The sequence below is a fragment of the Leishmania major genome, chromosome 36, assembly GCF_000002725.2.
Source record: "Leishmania major strain Friedlin complete genome, chromosome 36".
Classification (NCBI taxonomy): Eukaryota; Euglenozoa; class Kinetoplastea; order Trypanosomatida; family Trypanosomatidae; genus Leishmania; species Leishmania major.
The window spans coordinates 2,436,485-2,461,148 of record NC_007287.2 but is presented as its reverse complement, the minus strand read 5'-3'; the positions used below and the strand labels follow the sequence as shown (position 1 = coordinate 2,461,148).

At 59.8% G+C, this 24,664-nt stretch overlaps 2 protein-coding genes across 2 annotated transcripts; both read left to right on the top strand.

Moving 5' to 3' along the window:
* Window positions 1–524: 524 nt before the first annotated feature.
* LMJF_36_6340 (putative ubiquitin-protein ligase) lies at window positions 525–13,022 on the top strand (the record flags this gene model as incomplete). Its single annotated transcript, XM_001687170.1, has 1 exon — window positions 525–13,022. One exon carries the CDS (start codon window positions 525–527, stop codon window positions 13,020–13,022), a length of 12,498 nt encoding a protein of 4,165 aa, XP_001687222.1.
* Window positions 13,023–14,634: 1,612 nt separating this feature from the next.
* On the top strand, window positions 14,635–15,471 carry LMJF_36_6330 (conserved hypothetical protein; the record flags this gene model as incomplete). Its single annotated transcript, XM_001687169.1, has 1 exon — window positions 14,635–15,471. One exon carries the CDS (start codon window positions 14,635–14,637, stop codon window positions 15,469–15,471), a length of 837 nt encoding a protein of 278 aa, XP_001687221.1.
* Window positions 15,472–24,664: the final 9,193 nt, after the last annotated feature.

The following is a 24,664-nucleotide window of genomic DNA, read 5'->3' as shown; positions in this document are numbered from 1 at the left end:
CACAGAGCCTTTTCTTTTTCTTCAGAACAGCGGCCGGTAGCGTCTGCAGGCCGCTTATCTTCTCTCATGATCAGCGCGGAAACATTTTCTTTGCTGAATTCCGCCTTTCTTTCGCTTTCAAATTCTTCTCGAAAGAGCGAGTCCGAAGGTAGCCGCGTCTCCTCCTGAAGAGGGACGCGCACTTTGCCCACTGCACTGGCACAAACAAAAAGGGAATAAAGAGCGGTCGAAGTTTTCATTCTCTCACGCAGGCACATACATACACACACACAAAAAGAAGAGCGGTGCTCTTCCACTCTCTTGTTCGGGGTTTCCCGCGTTGCCTCTGCCCTCTGACTCGACTGCGCGTTCTCATCTTTGCGTATTTTTTTTAAAGAAGAAGTAGGCCGGGTGCAAGCATCTACGCATCTGTTACACACTTCTCTTTTTCACTCTTGCATTCTGCTCCTGCTGGTGATCGCTCACCTGCCCCCCCCCCAGTGAGCATCGAAGGTGATACCATTGCTCTCAAAAGACGCAGCGTCATGAGCTCCGGCAACAATGCCGATGATTGGGGGCTACTAAGTGTGGCAGACATCATCGACAGCGTTGTCGCCACCGATGATCACGAAGCCAACGGATCGACTGATGTTCCCTTCGCGGTTTCTGATGAGGCCAGCGTGCCGAGTTTTCTTTTGGAGGCACCGCTGGTGGAAAACCTGCAGCGCAGCCTTCTTTCTGATGTCAAGAAGCGCCTTTACGCCCACTCAACGCGCATCGAGCGTGTGTTTGAAGTTCGTTTTCGGAAGGTCAAGCTGTCTTTGTCGTCATCGAAGAAAATTCGTGACCGATTGAGTGAGGCTATTGTGTCGATGGGCGCTTCCCTCCCCGTACAAGAGGAGCACACAAGTTTGCTAAGCACCATCGCACTGCTCGGTGCCGTCACAGATTGTGATGAGAAGGGCGCATACACGTCAGTGCTGCTCGACAGTGTCGCGCATGTGAACTGGGATATTGCGTCTCCACAATCGTGTCTGGAGCTCTTTCGCATCGTTGAAGCACACGCTAGCGAGGATGAATTGAGTGATGAATTGCGTGTGGCGGTCGCGCGTACAAAACTTGGCTTGGCGCTGCGCAGCGGCTGTCTGTCCCTGTTACTCAAGTGCCTCGTTGCACCTTCCGCCCTTCTCACTCTAGACCCTGCCGTGTTTCCCCCCAAGTCATCGTCGCAGTGCGTCCGTGTCTCTACGGCGACGATGTCTGATTTCCTCGTCAAGACGCTCGTGCTGCCCGCTCAGTTCCGGCCGAAGGACTCGTTGCAATGCTCGGCACACGGCCGCACTCTTCTCCTTCTGGGTGACACGCATATTGCCCGCTACGAGGCCTTGGGAACGATGGGCACGCGTCTTATCCAGCGCAGCGTGCAGCAGCTTCCGGGCCAGCGCGGGGATGTTGTTCTACACCCCAACGAAGCTGTTGCTCTGTGCATACAAGCTCTCGGGCGAGATGAGCACTTCTGGCACTTTTCCGTTTGCCGAGAGGGTCTGGATGGAGAGAGTCATGGCCGTCTAACGCTGCGCACAACCGGCCTCTCGCTAGCGGAGGTGCGCTTCCACTTCTGCGTGACAGGGACGGACACGCTGTGCTGTCTTGTTTCGTCGCATCCACCCCAACGCACGCGCGGCTGTCTCTACGTGGGCGAGACCTCTCTCGAGGCGCTCTTCGGCACTACGTCGACAATAACGCTTGCCCCACTTTTCCGCAATCCATCGCTTAATGCGGCGTCGAGACGTCGCACTGCCTTCCACTTTACCAAGTCCGTTTCCGTCGCGGTGGGGCGTGTGACTCTCAAGGACAGGTTTCACCCCTTCTGCATTGAGATGTGGGTGTTTCCGAGAAGCGTGGCGAAGGACCAGATTTTCCTTTCCATAGGTGACAAGAGTGTTGAGGAGGTGCTTCTCGGGCTGGAGCCTGTCGGCGACGGGGTTCGATGGCGTGGCGGTGCTCGCACACCGCGCTTAGGACCGTCTTTTGCGATGTACAACTCCGCCGGCAAGCTGTCCGTGCTGGAACGGTGGTGGCATGTCGCTCTCAACTTCAACGGGGCGGCGTGGGAGCTTTGGCTTGACCACGAGCTGGTCAGTCGGCAGCCAGCTCTTGTTTCACCCAACGCCATTGCAAATGCTAAGTGCGTCGTGGGCAAGAGCTTTATCGGATTGGCAGCGGAGGTGCGCGTTTGGCAGCACACCCGCACCGCCGCGGAGCTCGCGCGAGATGCGCGGAGGCCGCTGCTGGGCAACGAGGACGGCCTCTGTGCGTATTTCCCACTCGACGAAGGATACGGCAATGTGATCATGGACTACGCACCGCACCACGAACACGCTCTCTTGCCCTACGGAGAGCCATATTGGTGCGCAGTGGGTTCATTCCCAGTCCTGGGGGATTCCTTCGACAGTCGGCAGGTGCTTGATTTTGTGCCACAGGCCTGGATTGAGGAGGCGGACGGGGTCTTCTTCGCGGCATCGCGGGAGTCGTACACCATCGCCGGCGTGCGCTCTGACCACACGCTGTGCGTGTTCGACTATGCGCGTGACCGGCGGTGCCTTGTAGCGCAGCGTAGCGTCGAGCTTCCAGTTTCTTGGTGTGTCAAGGGCGTCTCTGCGGACCCCGCACGCAAATCCTTGTGTTGCTGCGCTGTCGCGGTGCCTTTGAGCGGTGCTGCCGCTGCTGCCACCACTAGCGCCGCTCCGCAGGTGTTTCTGTGGGAGATGTGGGCGTATGCGGGCCACACTGAAGCTGCTCCACATGTGCCGTACGAAACCTCGTGGCAATGCGGAAAAGCCGTCCTGGAGCGCAGCGCCGCACACGCGCAGCGGATTCTGTGGTCTGCAAAGTACTTGACAGATCAATCCACCTGGGCCTCAGTCGTTCCGCCTTTTGTACTTGACCCTGACGATGCCGTGCTAACCCTGCTGCTTCGGGTGGCTCAGCAGGCTGCTTCGGCACAGACCTCACAGCGTGACCGCGATCTCGTGCACCAGGCCTGCACTCTGCTTCAGGTGAATCTGCTCGCACGGCTGTACAGCTCACCGCTCGACTTTGCCCTTCGCGTGGGCGGGTGCTACGACTCGGTGGAGCAGCTGTTGCGGGCAGCGGCGGAGGGTGAGGAGACGGATTGCTCTGTTGTGACCACGCCAACGTCGCATCTGCGCGAATTCATCATACGGTTTGCGCTTCGCTGCACTTGTATGGATGCCCCGTCTTCCTCCGCACTCCTTCGATGCTGCTGCCAGTGTTTCCTGACAGAGGGCGGCCGGCTGCTGTTCCTGGAGGCACAATCGGGCAAGTCGCGAGCGCCTGCGGCAGAGACGGTCTACTGCTGCCTGCTGAAGCTGTATAGCTCTCTGCACACGTGCTGCGATCTGCTCTCCGCGCAACCGGCCAGTCAGCTGTCCTCCCTATTCTCTGCCCTGTATGCGGAGGCCATGTACCAAGTGGACCGCTCGCTGCGCGTGAAAAGCGTCGACGGCCTGCTGCGGACAAGCCACTGCTTGGAGGTTTTGGCGGAGGTGCTGCTGTCGGGTTGTGGTATGGACGGGGATGCGGCGCGGCTGGAGACGTTGCAGTGCGTTTACAGCACCGCGCTCTTGCGGTGCTGCGAGAAAATGGTCGACGCTGTTTCGACGGCGTTGCGACAGCTGCCTGAAGCGGAAACGACGTTTCTCAAGTGCCTGCAGCTCAGCCCGATTGGAGCACTGCTCGCCTCGTTCGCTGTATCCCTTCCACTGCTCCCGACATCCGCCCTCGCTGCGTGCTCGGTGTCGTTGCAAAAGTGCCGAGAGTCCCTCCTCGTGCTGATCGACCGTTTTCCCGGCGAGGAGGCGAAGCGCTGGGCCTCGCGTCTGTGCGTTGCCCTCACCTATTCGCTCGCCCAGCTAGGGTGCACGTTGCTCAACCCCCTCCCATCCTCACAGGACGCGGTGCCAGTAGCGGCGGCGGCGGTGGGAGCCTCTACCGCACAAGGTGGGCCGCAAACAGCTGCGGCGTCGCCAAGACCGCCGTACCTGAGCGTGCTGCGTAACGGTCAGCGCCGCCCGAAAACAGAGCGCGACGCTCTCATCAAGAATCTTCAAGGCGGCGTTGGTGTGCTTAGCCGTGTGTTCGAGGAGCTGCAGATGAAGGACGTCTCGGCGTTGCGTGTAGTGCGTGATGAGCAGCTGCGCGAAACGGAGCGGCAGGTGATGGCTGCCTGCTGTGCACTGCTACTGCCGACGCAGGCATTGCGTGAGGCCACTCCCGAGAGCCTTCTTCCTGCATTCCAGCTGGTGCTCAAGCTGCGGCCGTGGTGTCTGTCGAAGCGGCAGGAATCGAAGGAGTACGTTACCAAGATGCGGGAGCGCGCTGTGTTTCTGGCCTTGTTCGAGCCGATTGCTGAGGTGGGCGACGACGAGGTCGGCACGGGGCAGGCGGGAGCGACTTCTTCCTCTGCCTCGTCGAGGACCCGCGCCGGCAGCACATCTAACTCGCATGCTGCACAATTGACGCAGCGGCAGAAATGGCGGCGGCTCTTCAAGAGCTGGAAGGCCATGCGGCAACTTAAGGCGCTGATGTCGTCGCGTGAGGAAGCGGCGGACCTGAACGTCGGCGCCGAGATCGTTGCCTGCTTCCAAAGTGAGATGAGTACGTCAGAGATGGAGAGCGCCGTGGCGTGGCGTTCGAAGAAGGCGCAGTATCGTCTTGTTGGCCTCCAGCTTCTGTGGCAGCTCACCGAGGAGGCGCGGCACAGTGCGCTGCTTGCGCGTGTGCTGCACCCCGTGATTGCGCGGACCCTGTGTGGCTGGCACTACGCTGACGGCGTCGACGGATGCTCAGTGGAGCAGCTCACTCGACTGCAAAGCGCCTTCTTTCTGCTGCTTGAGGCGGCTGTGAAGGCGTACGAGGAGGTGCGGAAGCAGGCGCAGCCGTGGGTGCTGCTGTTGGCTGCCCTTTTTTCATGCCCGTTCCGACGCACAGATTTGCGCAAGTTGCGAACCACCAGCGCCTCCGCTGAGGTGATGCACCGTCTCTGGACTGCTGACGGGTCCCCGGAGCTGCTGTATGAGCGAGTGAACGGCTCTTTGCCGCGGGCGCTGCGGGCCACGAAACTCTCTCCGATCGGGTGTGCCTCCACCATGACGGTCGGGGCTGCCGGCCTGACGCTGTGTTCCTCCGGCGGCCGCGGCAGCTGCGTTGCGCCATGCACCTGGAAGAAGTCGGTACGCAAGGAAGCCGCATCGTACTACTACGAGGTTCAAGTGGTGGATCTGTACCAGGGCGGGTACGTGAGCGTTGGTCTGGGGCCGACGGACTACAGTCTCTCGCAGATGCCAGGCTGGGACCCAGATTCATTCGCGTACGACGGACTGGAAGGGGCCGTGTACCACAACCGCAACGCGCGCGTGATCGGCTCTACCTTCGGTATGGGTGACGTTGTCGGTTGTGGTTGGGACCGCGAGGCGGGCGACATTTTCTGGACCCGTAACGGCAAGTCTGTTCACTCCGTCAAGGCTCTGGTGACGTTGGAGCAGCTCAGCCCGCTCATAGGCATGAAGGGAAAAGGCTGTGTTCTCGTGAACTTTGGGGCGCGCCCGTTTGTTTACCAGAACTGGCCTGTAAAAGCCGCCGGAGCTTCTTCGCGTGTGGTGTCGCCAACAGAACTAGCTTCCGGCGCGCGCCACTTGGGCCCGCGTCTGGAGTTGGAGGTCTCATGGGACGGATGGGGTGCGTTCCGCCTCTTATCTATGCGCGCGGCGAAGGTGACCGGCGAGGCTGCGTCCCAGGGCGCCTTCATTGCACCCACATCGATGCCAGAGCTCGCGGAAACGGTGGGGCGCTGTCTCGATGCTCTCGTGGGCGCCTTGGCCTCCTCGGCAGAGGTGAGCCTTTCACAGCTGCCGCTTCCAGCCCGCTATGTGACGACCTTGCTCGGCCATTTGACACTCCTGTGCAAGCTTCTTCGCGGCGTGCCAGGAGACGTCATCTCCATCCACACCAGCCGCGTTGCAGCGCTGCTTGCGAAGATGGCGACGCGGTGGCTCTTGACCACCTCACGTGTCGTCCTCTTCGGCGCTGAGGAGAGCGAGGCGGTGACGGCGCTTTTAATGGCGTGGTACTACACGATGTATCTAACACCACCGACAGTTATTCTCGCTCCCGCTCCAACCGGCAATCCGAGAAAGGTGGATGCTACAAGCGCCGCCAAGCCGAGCTCGCGTGCGGCGCGCGCCGCGCCGTCCAATGCCGCAACTGCCTGGCCATCTCCTCCATCGCTGCCCAACTTCCTTCACGTGCTCCTTCAGTTGGCCAGCTGCATCATTACCACTGGCGACGCGCGCATGTCCGCCTCCGAAACTCGGCATGCTCTGGAGAGCAACGCAAACGTGAGCGTGGTAACTTCCTGCGACACGGCGCACTGGCTCGCGTTGTCGCTGCTGCAGCACCTCAACAACGACCGCGACGAGCGCAGTCATCACGCATGGCAGACGGAGTTACATGCGTGGCTCATGCACACGCTGAAAACCGGCCCGCAGATTCCTGAAGGGGATCAGGGAAAGGGTAGTGGTGACAAAGCCAAGACGCGTGACATTCTGCTCGGCCTTGCCATCCTTGGTGGCATACCCCGACTGGCTGTGCCGGGTGATACGGTTATGGCACATCTCTCCACGCACACCATCGCACCTGTGCTGCTCCTGCATGCCTCGTGGTCGGAGGAGATGTGCGAAGTTCTGGAGGTGCATGCAGGCGATGCGTCAAAGGCGGCGGTGAAAGCCTCGACAACCGCACAGCCCGCCATGGCTACTCACGTCATCAAGAGGCTCCCGCTGCGTTTCGTGCACGCCACCCTGGGCGGGGAAGATCCTCTCACTGACACCTTTCCCATCAAGGGGGACAAGGCGCACCTGGAGCTCGCCGAGGCGGTGGCGCAGCTGGCGCAGGTGTGGTTTCTAACGGTGACGCCGGCGACACGGTCGAGTGAGGATGCGTGTCTTGTCGCCCAGTTGTCCTACGTGCTGGTTCGCTGTGCGGAACGCCGCGTTGTGTCGGTGTCGCCGCAGCTAATCGACTCTCTCTCGGTGTTGATCGGCATGGCCAACGATGTCGCGTCCAACATGGACCAGGTTCGGCTAGAGCTCGTGCTGAGCTTGTGGGGCCTGCTCCAGTGCCGGCAGCGGCGCGGGCTGCTCCGAAACTCGCTCAGCGCGATGCGGACGGACCGCGGAGGTTGGGTTGCCAGCGACGAGAGGGAGCAGCTGGGATGTCGAGGGAACGCAGGGTGCAGCCTCGTGCGGGTTGGCGACAGCGTCGCTTCCCCTACGGCCTCTTCATCGATGCGGCTGCGGACCTTTGCAGCCCTCGATCCTCTACGTCACCATCTGCTGGGCCCCGTCCCCAACGAGCCGGACATGACCTACGAGGAGGAGGAAGACGAGGGCAGTGACCCGGAGGAGGACGACGACTCCGAGTTCGGAACACGCTCCCCGTACCCCCTGCACGGGATGGACGACCTCGACGAGGAGGATGGCGCTGACGACGAAGACGCGGAGCCGTCTAGGCTTGCCACCATCGCTTTCGCGCAGACGGAATCGCGTCTTTCGGCGTCCTCTACGCCAGATGCCCTGTTTTTGCCAACCGAGCGAGAAATGTTCGACACTATTCACTTCAACGGCGGGTGTGTGCGTCTAGTGGCTGGTGCTCCGGTAGGGCTGAGCTTCACCGTGGATCTTGCCCTGCGCATGACGAACATAGAGCGCCATCAAATCCTCTTTGCGCAGATGCTGCGCGGCGGCTCGGCTGCAACGGTGCTGGAGATGGTGGCCCGCATTACGAGGGGCAACTTGGAGTTTGGGTGGTTCCCGTGCTTCCCTGGCGGCGAAGCGGAGTTGGACCCTGCCGACCCGGCAACGATTTGCTCATTTGCCTTGTCTGAGACCGACCTCAACACGTGGATCCGCGTCACCTTTGTGCAATCCGGCACTACCCTGTCTCTCTTTCGTGGCGGCCTGCTGCTCGACTCCCGGCCGATGAAGACTGGCGGCGGTTCTCTTTTGCAGGAGGAGCTGCGACTCGGGGGCATTCCTCAGCAACTCGGCTCCAGCGCCTTCATCGGTGACATCAAGAACTTTCGGGTGTATGAGCTCGCCTTGCGGCCGGCCATGGTGGAGCAGCTGCGACGCCTGAACTCGTCTTTGTCGATGTTTTTGGAGTCACATCTGGCGCTGCTGCTGAAGACGACGCGAGCCGGTGTCGAGAACGCAGCAAAGGCTGCCGCATCGGTTGTGCTGGACGTCTGGACGGAGGGGGACGTGGGCTACCTTGACGAGTCCGAAGAGGCAGCCGCTCGCCACATCCAGGCTCGCGAGGCGTGCGCGCAGGAGCTGGACTTTGGCACGGAGTCGGAAGAGACTAACCTTCGTGTGCTTAGTGAGCCGTTGCCGTCGCAGCAGTCTGTGCTGTGGCACAAGAAGCGTTCCCAGTCTCGTGAGCAGCTGCTCAGCATGTGCGCAAGCTGCTATCACCAACTGGCAGCCTTCTACAGTGCACACATTTTGGCCCATGCGGTGTGCCGCGTGGTGAAGTCCTCCCACGGCTTGTCCGAATCGGATCAGCACACCATGCAAGTCCTCAAGGACGACGCCTGCGTAGCGCGGTTGGCAGATTGGGCTGTGTCGACGTCAGGCAAGGATATGGCGACGCTGCTGGACGATATGTGGCTTTCTCTGTGCCGCGTGAGCGGCGACCGCACCGAGGATGCCGCGAAAGTGAAGGCAATGTGGGAGATGGGGAACGCATTGCTGGCGGAGCTGCTTCGCATTGCCCAGCGGTCGCCGCACGCTCGCATATTTGAGTCGGCGCACCCTCAGCGGCCGTTTGCCTCGAATGTGTACGAGGTGCAGGTGCCAGGGCAGCGCTCCTACGCTGTGTTTGTGGATGAACGGAGCGTGGCGAGCTGGCGACTTATAACCGTCTCCGCTGACCGAACGTTGGGTGCGATGCTATCCGAGTTTTGCAGCACGGCACTCTCCTCGTTTGAGGTGTGTTTGCCACAGTTCTTCCTGACGGTGCGATCGGCAGCGGAGTCGTCCAACTGGGGCCATCGCATCGCTGTCGTTCACGATTACCAACCGCAGCTGCGGGCGATGCGTCTCTTTCGAAGCGCGCTCTCCGCCTTTCTCACACTCGACTCACCGGCGAGCTCCGCGGTGGCGTACGTTTGGTCGGTGGAGTGCCTCATGGCTCTGCGCACCGTGGCGCAGCGGAACACTAGCAAAACACGACTCCTCGCTTTCACCTGCCTCAACCATCTGCTTTTGTTCAGCCAGCGCTTCCGCACGACCCCGCCGCCACTGTCATTGCCGTTGCTCCTGCACGACGTCCGCCGCATGGCCTTGCGCCACTACCGCCGCCGCCTCCCTACACAGCGCGTGCTGGGCCGCTTCATCCAGATGAGCATGGAGAGCTACGTCATGCAGCGGGATGCAGCCCAGTGCTGGCAGGCCGCACGAACGCCGCAAGCGCCCGAGTGCTCCCCACCAAGCATGGACTCTGGTGCGGATGATAGGACCACCGCCGAGGGTGCACCGTTGCCGACGGACGCCAGCGCAGAGGAGAGCGGGGCCACGGCGGATTTCCTGCGTCACCGTCAAGAGCAAATGCAGCTGTACCGCCAGCGCGACACTGCTGCAGACCGAGTGAGCATCCAGAAGGTTCGCAACCCACAGAGCCTCTCGCTCGAATGGAGCGGCGACGGGGTGTGCATTCTGCGGAGCGATGACACCGGAGGCGCAGTGGTGGCCGGGGTGCCGCTCACGGCTGGTAGATGGTACTACGAGCTGCGCATCGGCGGAACAGGCGACCTTTCAGTTGGTGTGTTGCCTATCCCGTCCTCTGCCTTCGCTGACCAGGAGACGCCGCTGCCGCTGACGAGCGCTGCAATGCAGGGGCGCGAGCCGGTCACCTTCAACGGCTGCACTGGTGTGTTTCACTGTGCGGAGCAGCAGCAACTGCCTTTGCAGCAGAGGCCGCTAAGCACGCCGCTGTGGTTCAGCAGGGATTATCTGGGAATCATCATCGACATACCGGTGCAGCGGTGCACGATTCTCGTGAACGGGGTCCAGACGGTGAGCTTCACTTTTGGGCCAGAGGCAGCCCCCAGCGAAGGCGCCGCTGCTGCCTTCCCCTCACCTTCTTCCACAATACCCTTTTTCTACAACAACGGCGGAGATACGGGTTCTTCCAACGCAGCGGAGGCGCGGCACGAGGGTGGTGACACCAGCCACAGCAGTCATCACCCCAGGCACCGCTCGGTGGAGCGCAGCTCAGCATCAGTTGCCTACTACCCGTATGTGTCGATGGGGCAGGCGGACTCGGTGTCGCTCAATTTCGGGGCGGCCTACTTCGAGCACGAGGTGCCGTCTGGCTGTTTGCCCTTGGACCCGGCCAACCTTTCTCTGGGCACGATGTTCCCATACAACCAGATGCGCTCACTGCAGGACCTCGCCGCCCACCTCCTCACCGGTGGCCGGTATCCCCTGCCACCGTTCTACTACGAGGAGGCCGACCCGTTTGCTGGTTCCACGGAGCGGGTGGGTCCGGCCCACGTGTCAGTGCAGGCCTCCGCAAATGTGCAGGTGAACATGGAGGACGTGAAGAACACCGGTCTCGATTTCGAGACCGTGACGGGGGACTGCGCAGTGGGGGCCGGCGCCTGGTACTTTGAGGTGACCTTGCGGACCCAGGGGCTGATGCAGATCGGGTGGATGCAGAAAGGCGAGGCTCCGCACGGCAATGGCCACGGCGTCGGGGACTCCTCCACCTCCTGGTCGGTTGACCTGTTTCGACGCGTGATGTGGCATCGCGGGGTACCGGAACCGGTGAACATGCCGCGGCGATGGGCTGCCGGGGACGTGGTGGGCTGCGCCGTGGACATGGCCCACGGCGAACTAAGCTTCTTCCTGAACGGCCGCCCCATCACCGGAGCCTCTGCTCTCGAGTCCCGATCGCCTCTGATGGAGACGTGCACCTTTCACGGCATCCCGCAGGGGCTTTATTACGTCCCGGCTGTGTCGCTCCGCTCTGGAGGTGCCGTGAGCTTCAACTTCGGCTCCTCGCCATTCAAGTACAAGCCGGAGGGCTTCAACCCACTCGGCGTGCCGGACTCGTGGAATGAGCGGATGGACACGTTCTACAACAACGCGTCGACGGTGAGTACGCAGCAGCGCATGGCGGCGATGCAGGAGGCGTGGCGAGTGCTGCGCAGCGTGCACCCCGCGATGGGCGCCAGCGCGACCGCTGCCGTGACTGTCGACAGAGCTCCTCTTGCCTCACGTACGCCAGCCACTGCACCGACACCAGCGGCACGGTCGTGGTCCATGGACGCTTTTGAGAAGAACTTGCTTCCATATCGCCTTGTCGTCCACGCCATCGACAACTTCTCGAGCGACGTCACGAAGTCGTTCACGAAGAACGCCGAGGATGAGCTGGTCCATTACCTCGCCACCTTTGCGTACCCCGACAATAGCAGCAGCGGGGTCAGCGCGGCTGCGGTGGCGGAGCGCGCGTGGGATATGTTCAAGGTGCTGAAAGCCGTCAGCAAAGTTGTCCACGCCCTTCTTCCGTTTCTGTCCCTCAACATCACCCACCCGACGCTCATGACCCTTTTGTTTCTGTCGCTGCGCACGCTGCTGTTCCGCGCAGTGCGGCGAAAGCTTGTCGAGAGTGTGCTTACCGTGTCCTCGGTGCGCTCCGAGCAGTACCGCATCTGCATTAACCGTGCCAAGGCGCACGCGGAGAGGCAGTCGGTCAAGTCTTCTGTTTTCGGTCAAACCTTCGCCCTGCTGGGCTCCCAGTCGTCACGCATTTTTCAGACTCACCAACGCTTCTGGAACACCGTCTTCCTTGGTGAGGGTGCCGAGGACGCGGGCGGTCCGTTCCGCGAGCATCTGAGCGAGATGTGCCGCGAGCTCATGTCCGGTCGTCTGCCGTTCTTTGTGCCCACCGCAAACCATGTGCACAACACTGGAAGCCACCGCGACGCGTACGTGCCGGCCGCTTCTGCCCGTTCCGCCTACGACCTAGAGGCGTTTGCGTTCATTGGCAAGCTGATGGGTGGTGCGCTGCGGAGCGAGGACCCTCTCGATTTATTCCTGCCGCCTCTGGTGTGGCGCTACTTGTGTGCCTACCCCATCACAGAGGCGGAGGTTGAGCAGGTGGATGTGATCTGTGTGCAGTGCGTTCGTGAGTTCCGCGTCCTCAGCGCCACACACGCGGCTGCAGCGGTGGCGGATGCGGATGAGGCAGGGGGCACCGAGACGGAGCTGTTCGAGGACGTTTTCGGCGAAGAGTTCTTCGTGACACAGCTGAGCGACCACTCGACGAAGGAGTTGATCGAGGGAGGCGCCCAGACGCGGGTGACGTTGGCGCGCAGCAGCGAGTACGCCGAGGCGTTGCTGCAGGCGCGACTCCACGAGTTCGATTTGCAGCTGCATAAAATGCGAGAGGGACTGCTCTCCGTGGTGCCGGAGGTGGCCGTGTTGCTCTTGACCCCAGATGAGTTGGAGCTCCGCGTGTGTGGGCAGGCGGACTACACGCCAGAGGAGCTGCGCAAGGGAGCCTCGTACGAAGGCTTGACAAGCGAGGATCGGCGTGTGCAGCTGCTATGGAAGGCTCTGGAGGAGGCCACGCCGCTGCAGCGGCGACTCTTTCTCCGCTTTGTGTCAGGACGCGATCGGATGCCGGTGAAGCTGCGCATTCTGCCCCTCACCACGCAGGCCGATGCCGACACAGTTCTTCCGCGTGCGGCGACGTGCTTCTTCGCGATTGAGGTGCCCGACTATAGCACGCTAGAGGTGATGAAGCGGAAGCTCTACTACAGCATTGAGAACTGCGCTGATATGGACACGGACTTCAACGCCCGCGCTGTGGACGAGGACGAGGGCCCACAGCTGTCCGTCGCCCTTGACGATGGCCAGCAGGACATCATACCGCCTAACTTGGAGGATGAATAACAGGGTGCGTAGAGCATGGGCCGTTTCGTTTGCGCCGCTTCCCCTCCTCCCCCCTTCAGCGACCGCGAAGACGCGAGAGAGACGGCAGGTTTTGCGCTGTGGCCGCCATGCTTGCTCTCGTGTTCACGCTGGCTTTTCGCTCGTACTCGCCCCCCTCTCCGTGTCCCTCACACTCTCTGTGCCCATTGCTCTTTGTCGCTCTTTTTGGGTGCTTCCCTTCGAGGAAGCGCACTGCCGCGCTGGCGTGAAGATCTCGTGGTCGCTCGCTTGGCGCATGTGCTGTGATGTAGACTAGCACCGGCGGACAGGGCCTTTGAATGCGCTCATGCGGGCTAGGCGTTTTCGAAACTTCCAGTACGGCCACCACTCACCGTTGCCGATGCGCTGTCACCTCGTCTCTCGGAGTGTCAGTGGGTTGAAAATTCGGTGTTTTCCGCGTCTTCTTTGATTCCGTTCTCGTCAATTTCTTTCGGTGTTGCTGTGTTCTCGATGGGATCATACGCCGACGCGCCGTGGGCCGCCCCGCTGGCAAGTTTACTCTTTCGTCCATACCCGGGTCAAACACTCTTGCCCTTGCTCCTCACATCCACGGTAACGCAGCGGCGTGCCTTGTGTCTCCACTTAAGTTTTCAGTGGCGCTCGACGCAGCTCGCCCCGAGCTAAGCTCCACTTCTGCACAGAGTGGTGGTTCGCGTAGATCGGCTGATTTCACTGCCATCTCTTCTTGAGAAGTCTGATTTCTAGGTCTTCTACATACACTGGTCACCGCAGCCGCCATCTCTTTCCGTCTTTCCGTTGAACTTCTCTCTTCCCTGTGCGCTTGAAACATGGCGCCAAACGGGCACACTAACCTTGCCGCACCTACCACTCACAAAACCATTGCAAAGCGCCCTCCCTCCCTCTCCCTTCCATCCACTTCCAAGAGCGTCTTTAGCACCTGAAAGAAGAACAGAACACCCCGACGTGTTTCTTTCCCACTTGGTTTCAAGTCGAGAGGGTCATACGCGTGCGTCGAGCTTTACGGGTAGGCGTCTGTGTGCGTGCGTGTGCGACTCACTTTCTCCCCCCTCTCTCGAAACGAGCTGCGCTCCCCTTCGTCACGTTGACACACACACACACACACACACACACACACACACGGAAAGGCGAACGAACAACAAAAAAGAACAGCGTGCATCGCCTGTTAAGGCCAGCCGCGAAAAAAAAAAAACGTCTCCCCGCCTCTTGCGCGGCGATCAAGCACATATCAGCACATTCGATCATCTACCCATCCCTCGCATCTAGCGACGTGCGCGTGCGTGCGTAATTTGTTGCTGTTTGTGCGTTGCTCAGCGATAGCAGAAGGGAACAACCGAGCAAAGGACGGAGCGGTGCTAAATATATATCGAAACGGGCCACCACTAAACTGTATTTCTCCCCTTTTCGTTTGCGCAGCCATTGAGGCAGGCTGACTCGCTATCCCGGTCTGGTGCTGCTGTTCATCTCTTGCATCGCTTCTTGTTGTGTCTTTGCTGTCTTCTTTTTTATTTTACCGGCAACGGACGCGGGCGTTGTAGTTATCTTTCATTTGCGTTTGCCTTTGTGGCTCTCCCTTCTCCTTCGTCTAGCGCGGATGAGCAAGTCGTCTATCGCCAATGACAGCTCTGTCACGCTCGTCCCTTTCCTCGTCGCCCTTGGCGACTACCAGAAGAAGGGGGTAGGCGTGGACATGATGTTGAAGTCAGTGCTCAGCATTGCGCGGCTGTGCATGATTTACAGCACTGACGCACAAGACAGGAAAAGATACTTTCAGCTAGCCGACAGCATCATTGAGTGCCGCATGCTCTGCAACTTCGGCCGTCCGGCAATGACGCTCAGCCAAGGACTGAAGATGTTCGCCATGAGAGAGAAGATGGAGTTCTGGCACTGGGTTTTCACCTGTCTCTCCTTCTTCTTGCGGGTGCCAGAGCAGCTGAGCGGGGACCTCAACTACCTGCAGAAGGTTGTATTTCACAGCTGGAGTCGCGAGGCATTTTCATTCTCCTACCGCTTCTTCAAGTCCTTGTCTCTGACATGCTGTGTGATGACGGAGCTCACTCGTCGCTCTGGGCTGCAGCGGGCGCTGCGTGATGCCGCTACGCCGAAGCAGCGCTTGCACGCAAGCCTGGAAATGAGGGTGTCGAACGCGCTCATTGTACGATCTCTGTGTGACATGTACGTGTACTTCAAGTGGATACCAAGCTACCACCCAATCAAGACCGTCGAGTTCCTGTGCGGCTTCGTGTCTGGCATTGTTGGCATGTGGCTTGTGTGGAGGGACACCCGGTACGTTCTGTCGCCGCCTCCTGTGATGGCAGTCAAGACCCCGATGCCGTGCCCAAACAAGGACGCGCTGAAGGGCGCCGTGTGCGCGCTGGGCAGCCAGGGGGACGGTAATGAGGTCGCCAGCGGTAGCGGCGAAGATGGGTGATGATTGCGCGTGTCCGCTTTCCACCTCCGCCGCACAGAGAGCCGTAAAAGGACGACTATTCCACGTATGTTTCTGGTCATACCATCGTACACACGCAAACATGCACGCACCCTCATTCACAAGTACTCGCGCTCACCAAGAAAGGTAGAAAAAAAGGAGAAGAGGCGACTACACGCAGACGCAGCGCTGTTCTCTCTTCTTTATTCCTATGCTTGTACTCTACCCGACAATATGTTTCAGTTTTATTTCTTGGTTTGTGTTTCCGCTCTCCTTGTTTTGTGCGAACGGGAATGGTCCGCAAAGCTGTCAGCAAGGGGCACCGACTTGCCATCTCACGGGACCGAGGAAGCGGTGCGCGGCCCGGCATCAGCTCCGGGTGACACAATGTACTCTACGAGCCTTTCACATCTCCTCTTGTCCGTTTTCGTGAGAAACTGTGCGTGCATGTGTTTCCGTCGTTATCCGCCTCCCCTCTCTCTCCCCCTCCGATCCACGCACATTTCTCCTCTCATGATCATTTTCTTCCTTTCTCTTTTTCGTGTGTCCATCCACTCCATGCGGTGCCATGGAAAATGGTTTGCCATTCATCACTGCCCCCTCCCCTCCCCCTTTTTGCACCCACCGCCCTAACTCAAGTGTCATGATAAGTTGGGCGACCCCTCTCATTCTCTTCCTCGGTCTCTCCACCCTCTTTTGTTGTCTACCCTCGCTTGGTCGAAGCAATGAACTCGTTTGGCCCTCTCCCTCGCCCCCGCCGCACCTCGAACGCATGCGCATTCCGTCCGTGCGTGTGTATGAGGGAGCAACTGCTTGTGGGCTGGCGTGAGCGCGCGTCCTCCCGGCGACGCCATCAAACGATAGTCGGCATGCGTATGTGTGTGTGCCCGCCCATCTCCACGCATCTGCGCCCAAGGCCCGCCAGAGTGTCAGCTTGCGCCTCCTTTTTCCTTTTGCCTCAAAAGTAAGGTTGGTGTTACGTGTGCGTGTGCTTCCCTCAGCCTTGCTGAACGCCAGCGCGCCTCCTCTCACCTCTCTTCCTCTTTGTCTGTTTCTCAGCCCTACACAAGGGGAGGGGCACAGGTGCGATACACGGATGCACTTGCTCCGCGTGCCGTCCCGACGACGCACTGCCAGTCATGGATGACGCAGCTCTGATCTCTGACACCGGAGGCGCGGGTAGAGGATGGCAATGCATTGCTGTGAGTGGGAAGAAAAAGAAAACTAACGCGTGGTGGCCAATGCGGCAGGTATCAGGAGACGGATGCAGCAGCTCAGGGCTCTCGAGGAACACGCGCGTACTCGAGGGGGGGGGGAGGAAAGAAATCTGACAAGCAGAGAAGTTGTGGTGGGCGGGCGAATGGGCACCAGCTGAGTCCCCAACGAATACAAAGAAAGAGCAGAAGAAGAAAACAACACGTCACCTTCGTCCAACACACGGACCGACCTCCTTCCACCTCCCCTCTCTCCCCCTCTCCGCTGCATCGTCTTACCAACCGCGCCCTTTTTTGTTCACACGTGACACGAAGAAGACAAAAAGGAAAGGGAAGATGCAATGATACCGCGCTGATTGAACGAACGGGGAAAGAGGGAAGGCGGAGGGCAGCTCGTGTCTTGATCAGTTGCGCGTGTGCTTGTGTCGGCGGATGTTTACGCTTGTGGTGGCCTATCTGGCCGATTCGCCGTGTCGCTATGCTCCCTTCGTTTTTCTTTCCTTTCAAGTAAACGTTTTTCCGTTGATTCTTTCCATATTCTTCATAAGGATTTTCTCTCTTCTCTTCGATTTGGTTTCCCACACCTATAGGTGCGCATGTGATTCCGCGAGAACAAGGGAGGATGGAGGGATGTGTGAGGTGGCAGGAGAGTTTCTTGAGGGGGACGGGACGGGCAGGGTTTCAGGGGGAGGTAGTGGGCTGGCGCTGGAGGGATGGACACGACGTACGGCAAGTGGAGCGAAAGAGGGGACTCAAGGAGAAAGTGAGATGCTGATAAGAGACCGGAAAACCGTGTAGTTTACATGTGTGAAGCGACGTGCGCCGTTTTTCATCAGCGTTGTTTATCATGTGCACGCCGAAAAGTGAGGCGCCGGCGGAGGAGCAATCCAATGGTGGACAGTCTCGGCGTGCGGGGGATAACTGCCTCGTGCGCTCCTTTGCTTTTGGGGTGCGTTTCTCTGTTCCTCTAGTGAATACATAATGGAGGCATATACGAGAAGTCCCGCAGAAAAGGGGTTCTCTGCCGCGGCTTCATCAAGCCCCCGCATACGCTCGTGCGCGGGCTCATTTCTGGGCCCACGCTATTGATTCTGAGGTGTTTCCTTTCGTTCTTTTTTCTTCGGTGCTTGGGTGTCTGTATGTGCGTTGAGCGACTGGCGGGGTGCTGGTGCGACGGGAGACTTCTCTTCGTTCCTCTTTGTCTGTGCGTCCGTGTGCGTCTTGTAATGCATAATTATCTTTTCCTATGCTTGACTTTTCTTGTTCGGGGTGGTGGTGGTTTTTGTAAATGTGTGTTTGGCACCTAAGCGACAATGAGAAGAAAACATCTCTCCTCCTCTATCTCTCTCTCTCGCGCGCGCGCGTCGACTTATTCATGTGCGTCTCCTTTCATCTTTTCGAAAATAGCTTTTTGATTTTTGGTTGCGTTCCCGTTCCGGGATCCATATTCATGCGTACGCGCGTGTACTGTGTCGTTACCCTTTGTCTTGTGGCGGGCACCGCCCTGGCCGAGGTGGGCGAGCATGAATGATCCACGAAGGAGACGCGAGCTCGCAAGCGGGGGAGAGAGGAGACGGAGTGCGTCTCTCGGATGGAGAGGAAGACAGGGACGGCTGAGGCAAAGCGTGTGCGAACCTTATCCACAGGGCGCACACCAAAGGCTGCGGGACGCACGGGCAGCAAAAGCAAGGGGCTTGGCTGGTGGAAGGCAAATCACGCGCACGCACTCTTGATTCTCCCCTTGCATTTCTCCCGTCTGCTTGGTGCATGATGAGGAGCGAAATGTCAGTGCGTGGTGTCCAGTGTCCAATGCAGCCCCTCCCTATCCCTGCCGAATGCCGAGCCACCTCTGGTGGTGACAGGGCCAAGCACCCGCGACGCAGGGAGGTCAGAGCGATGCATCACTGCCGATGCAGCCGGCAGTCAGGTCCTGGATGGTGCGATGCGTCTGAGCGACCTGTGACAGCGTGAGCATGCTTGTGCCATCCATACCGATAGGCACGAGTGCCGCCCTGACTGGAACCTATCCCACACACACACACGGCCCTCAGGCTGCCTACCGATGGGGAAGCCTGAGCCACCCCGAGAGGGGCGCGGCTGCGTGGCGACCTGCAGAGAGGGCGGGTGGGTGGTGTCTGGCCCAGGGGCCGTGCTCTTCGATGACTGAGTCGGCGCATTTGGTGTAACGGGTGTCTACGGTCGCTTTGCACCACACGATGGGCCACTGTGGCAGACCGGGCAGAGTAGAGTTTAGTTCATGTTGTGTGGCAGAGAATAGACACGTTGGCGTGGTGTGTGTTCCTTCCTCGAGGACTTTGACTTCGTACTGCTCTTTTCGCCTTCTTGTCTTATCGGCCGTCTGTGCAGTGCTTGTGCCCGTCATCATCCTCATTTATCTTCTGCTGCCTCTAACGAAGCCTTTCGAGTGCTCCTGCACAACGCGTGTGTGTGCGTGTGTGTGCATGTATCTGAGGTAAAGCGCTACATCAGCACCCGCACACATGTCCCGCGCATCAGCGCCCTCTACCGCCCCTCGAGCAAAACGACTGCCACGACGCGCGCAGACAACCACATGCGGCAAGTGCTCCATGTACATAGACTTGAATGCTTACCTTGGTCAACACATTGGCTGATACGTATGTGCATGTGTGTGTGTGTGTGTGTGTGTGTGTGCCTTTGTGCCTGTGTCGTCGGCGTCTCCTTGTCCGTCTCTGTCACTCTCCCCCTGTGCGACATCGGTACGTGTTTGGGTACCGGATTGGAGTCTTGAAGCTCTTTTTTGTTGCAAAACACTTGTCTTCTTTCGCGAAGCCGCTGATATGCCCTTGCTATGTTGTCTTTTTTTGGGTGTGCGCCGAGGGTCGGTGACGGCGGGTGTGGGGAGGGAGGGGCAGCGTCGAGGAACACCATCTTCGCTCTCCCCATCTCCTGCGAAATGTGGAATAGGGGAGCACCCTTGCGTTGAATGGTAAACGCTTTATACGTTCTTCGGTGAGAACCCAGAGTCAGCGTTGCGCAGCAATCCCTCAAAAAGAAAAGGTAGCTGGCAAGGGATAGCTCAATCATTCCGGCGGTAGTGCAGCTGTTGGCTACTTCCGAGCCCTGCAGCTCATTACCCCTGGCTGCCATATCGCACAGTGGAAAAAAAAGGGGAGCGTGGCGACGACGTGAAGTGCTTTCTCAGCGTCATCGTCTCTTCCTCCCGTGCAGCACCGCTGCGTCACGTCGGCCGCAGAGGAGAGAACAGCCACTGAAGTATATGGAGCGTCTTTGCGTCCGTCCTGCTTCTATATGTCAACTCTACGACATTCATGTGACTCTCTTGATCACACAAGTCGAAGGTCTCATCCCCATACCCTCCTCTTTTTTGCCCGTCCGTGTGTGTGTGTGTGTGTGTGTGTGTATGTGTGCGTAGCGGCCTTTCGTCTGCTCCTTCCTGCACCCGGTGTATCCACCGATGTGCGTGGGTGGCGTTAACGGGTTTGCTCGGTGCTCCTCCCCCTCCCCCATGCGCTCTCTCGCCGTTTGCGTCACGCCCTCACCATCCTTGAGCGAGCCGGCGCCACCCCTCACGCACGTACACACCTACACATGAACGTGCGCCGCGCTGTCTGTCAAGGAGGTGCCTTTGCCATGCTTGACACATTGCGATAACCTGACTTGGGCTTTTTGGCCGACTTCCGTACGTGCTACTACCCATCCCTCACTCCACCTGTGACTTGGTCTTTCGTCTTCTCTCCCTATGGCCACGCTTGCTTCTCCTCCCTCTGTCCCCATTCCTGACCTGTTCTCCACTCTCATGATGTGTAAGGGCTTGCGCGCTGGCGCCTCTTGGAACACGTGTTCGGTGAGAGCTTTTCCCTCATCTTCTGCCGAAGTCTTCTCTTCTCTCTAGTGCAGGTGAAGGTATTCAAGCTCACCCAGATTTACGATGCGTCTCTCGACAACGTTTGTGTCTTTGCGAGCGCGATAGTGGACAGGTGGATGAGGGCAGCTGATTTGGAGGTGAGCTCTTAGTGCCCATTCTTCGATACAGGTGCGCCATCCGTCTACCCCACAAATCACGCTGCTCCCGCGCATGCTCTGCTACCTTGCTTAGTGTTTTCCTCCCTCGCCTCTCACGCCCGTCCGTGCGCTGGCGTTCGGCTGCTCCTCATAGGCAACGCGGCATAACCCCCCCCCCCCCCCCCCCGTCCCCCGCTCTTCTCTGAAGGAGAGCACAGAGGAGTTATACGAATACAATGCCTGCAGCGAGCACAGAGTGAGAAAGAGGGAGAAGAGGTGACCCAGAGCACCACAGAAACTGAACAGTGTTGAAGTCTCCGAGGTCCTTTCATGGGTCAAGCACTCTTGCATTTTTCTTTGCTGTATTCTCACCGCATGCCCACTCCACCACGAAGCCGCCCACAAAAATGTACACGCGTACACAAGGACACTTCACCTGCCTTCTGCTGCACCACGGCCACATCCTTGTCGTGTAAGACGAGCCGTCCCTGCTGTCGAATCGGACCATGCGCCTTGTGGGCACTTCGTGTCCGTCCTCGTGCCATCTTTCGCGTACGTGCTGCGTGATCGGCGCCAGACGCACCCGTGTGCACTGCGCGTCTTGACGCACGCGGGCCGCGTGCAGGGTCCAGCTCGAGGGTGGAGGCGGAGGGCAGCTGTCGTGCGTGGAGCAGCGGGGTGGTGGTCTGGGCACATGCCGGGTGAGCTCAGGGGGGAGGTTTGGCCAGCCTCAGGCCAGGCTCCCTCTGAGCGACCCTGCACACCCTGCCTGTGTGCCAGGCCTCGCGCTGAGGGGCCTCGAGCCGCGGCATCCCGCAATGTGGTGCGGCTGGCACGTGCGCCTCATCAGCCCACCTGGTCGGATGAAGGAGGTGCCGCACAGTGCGCGCACGTGCACCGTGGTGTTCCTCGGTGTGGACGTCCTCGCGCCTTTCTCGCTCATCACTCGCGCTCTCCTGACGACCGCGTGCCTCGGGCAGATGCGGCACACCACCTGGCAGCGGTGTTGTCTGGCGGGCTCGCTGTCTTCATCCCCCACGTCCGTGGGTGCCGCCGAGAGGGTGGGGGAGGCGTGTCTGCATGGCTGGCCCTCGCATGCGCCACGACAGGTGGGACGCCGCCATGAGTCTGTGGCGGCAGGGGCATTCCACTCTCTCCTGAGTCTGCACGCCTCTGCCAGGCGTGGGTATGCCAAGCGGAAGGGGCCCGCGCAGAGACGTGCGCCGGCGCACAAAGGGCTCATAGCGTGTCAGCCTGAAGAAGGGCATAGGGGCGCAGCGATGGACACCCGACGGAGGGGCCACACGCGGTGCGGGCGAGATGTGCGTACTCTGGTCGCTGCGTGCATGACCATGGCGTGAAATGAGGTGTGCTGTGAGCCTCGAGCTGTCGGCAAATCGCGCGTAGCACACCCGGCGCAACGCCTGCTCGGACGCCCTCATAGCAAACGGCACCTGAGGAGTGGTGTGTGTGTGTGTGTGTGTGGTGGAGGGGGGGGGAGGTGCTACAGTTCTAGCGGCGTGGCGGGCCGCAGACTGTCTGCACGCCATGCTGCCACCGCCGGCCACCTCCTGTCGTCGCGTGCCGCATCGTGTAGCGGGGTTTCGCGGCATGTCGGCGTGGCGTCTGAGACCGGCGACCAAGTCCGTGATGCATGCAGTTGGCGGCGGCTCCTCTGGCATTGCCAAGTCGGCAAGCCTGCTGGATTCGCCCTTGCGTTCCAGTTTGCAAGGACCGAAGATAGACGGAAACGAGAGGCGCACGCGACGGGCTAGCAGTGCCAGCATGTGTGCTTAAATGTGTCGCCATATGCCACCTTCCGTCCCCGCCGCGGTGGGATTCCGTGCTGAGCGCCATGAGAGAGGCTGAGTGCGCGGCAAGCAACCACACATGATCGTCCGTGTCTTGGTTCACCGGGATGTCTCTGCAACAGGTCGAGTCCCAGCTCAGCTGCTGCGCACTCAGCATGACAGCCGGAAGCAAGGCGGCCGCAGTCTCTTGTCGCTGCAGCTGCGGGTGTATGGTGGTTATAGAGCATCGTTGCCACTCCTGATTCGATGTCTGTCTGTGCCGCATCATCTGCCCACAGGCGAGTAAGGGAGCCTGGCAAGACGGGAGACTCGCTTCGTGCACGCTGCTCGCTATCCCTCGTCTGGAGAGTCTGCCCGCGGCCCACTAGCAAGGGATACAGAGAGGTGCACGCGACTGCTGCGCGCGGGGGAGTTGTGTGCGTGCGGAGCTCTGAGGGTGTCGATGCCGGCATACCCGTATGAGGGCCGCCGAACTGCCGTGACAAGAGCGTGATCCGGCGTGTACGCCTCTTGCGCCAAGTCCGCAAGGTGGCCTTCTCGTGTGAGCACGGAGGAAATTCTTTGGTGGACCACACTCGCGCGAGCACACTGCCCTACGCTTCGCAAGCTGGGCGACGGCTGTTGTGATAGCTTGTGCGACGTGTCGGTCCATGCCGCGCAGTGGTGGAAGCCCCACGCCTCCTCGGCGAGGGTGGCGATCCTCTTCCAGGGGCGTGCGTGCAGCAAAGAGTTTCAGCTGGTGGCGGTGTCGCGCACCGAAGCGCGTGCAGTTGGTTTCTGGGCGGGGGGAAAAGGGCTGCCGAATGTCGCGGTGACTTGTGTTGGTTCATCGGCAGTACGCTGGCCTGCTCGCTCTCACCGAGGTGGCGGTCGCCTTGTCGCACTGCTCGCACATGTAGCGTACGGTGGTCATGGATAGCGTGGGTGCATGCCTGCGCTCAAGGGTCGCTTTTTTTTTGGGGGGGGGGGGAAGGGCGTTGCAGGACTGCCTCACTCCTTCAATCCTGGCTCTTTGATGAGCATCTCAGGGGGAGGGCGATGCTCGTGCGACGCGGAGGAAGGCTTCTCGAGAGCCGCTTTCAATTGCGTCAGTTTTGTTAGATGCGCTCTCTTCACACGCTCCCTTTCGCTTGATGAGGTGTGCACGAGGAGCCCACTGTGTTCCAGTTTCGACCTCCTTCTAGACGTGCTTCTGCCCTTTGCGAGGTTGTCTTTGCATTCCTTCCGGTATGTAGTTGTTGTTTTGGTTAGCTGCTCTAGTCGTTCCTGCCTTTTTGTTCCTGCTCCCGCAGCTGAGCAGAAGCATCGCCCATGTTACGCGGCGTTGTTCTCAAAGCCACTTGCGCAGTCGGCGTCCACGAAAGTCCCGCTCTTACCCCCTTCGTACTCGACGTGTCTCGTGCGTTTGGGGGGGGGGAGAGAGAGAGAGAGAGAGAGCAGGCCAAGCCGAGCGAAAAAGAGGGCGATCAAATATCCGCGCCTGCGAAGATTCTTGACGCGGTCCGCGCGGAGTTGACTGGTGGGCAGACGAGAAGAAAACGCTGCGTTTCGCTTTTTTGCCGTTGCACACCCGATCCTACACCCGTCGATGACCACACTCTCATACGTGCCCGCATGAAGAGTTGAGGCGACGGCGTTGCGGATCGTAGCCCCGGAGTCCGTGTTTTGCTGTTCATGTCGACGTGACGGTTGCGGCGATCTTTGCGCACCTGCGCGCATCTCCTCCACTGTCTCTCTCGTCCTTCTGTTTTCTACGCCCCTTTTGCATCTTTGTCCTTCCGCGGTGCGGCGTGGTGCAGCGGCATCCTTTTGTTTCCAGTCTAGGCTAGAGCACAGCTCCCACCCGACCTCTCAAAGCGCATCGTCCTCTCTGCTCTTCTCCCCTCCCTACGCCCCGTCAGATACACACACACACACAAACTTGTGTGTACACGCGCTCCTTAACGTCTGATTCCGACTGCCGTGATTGCGCCAGTGCATCCTCTCTCTCCGCTTTCGCCGTTTTTTTTGGGGTGTGTGGGTGCGTGTCTCGCATTTGCATCTCTTCTCGCCTTCTTTTTTATTCGGTTGCAGCGGTGGTGGCTCGTGGCGCTTACCCCAATTTCGAAGTCGGCTTCATAAGGCGCACCGCGTTGACTTGAACGACTGATCAACGTGCGTGAGGGC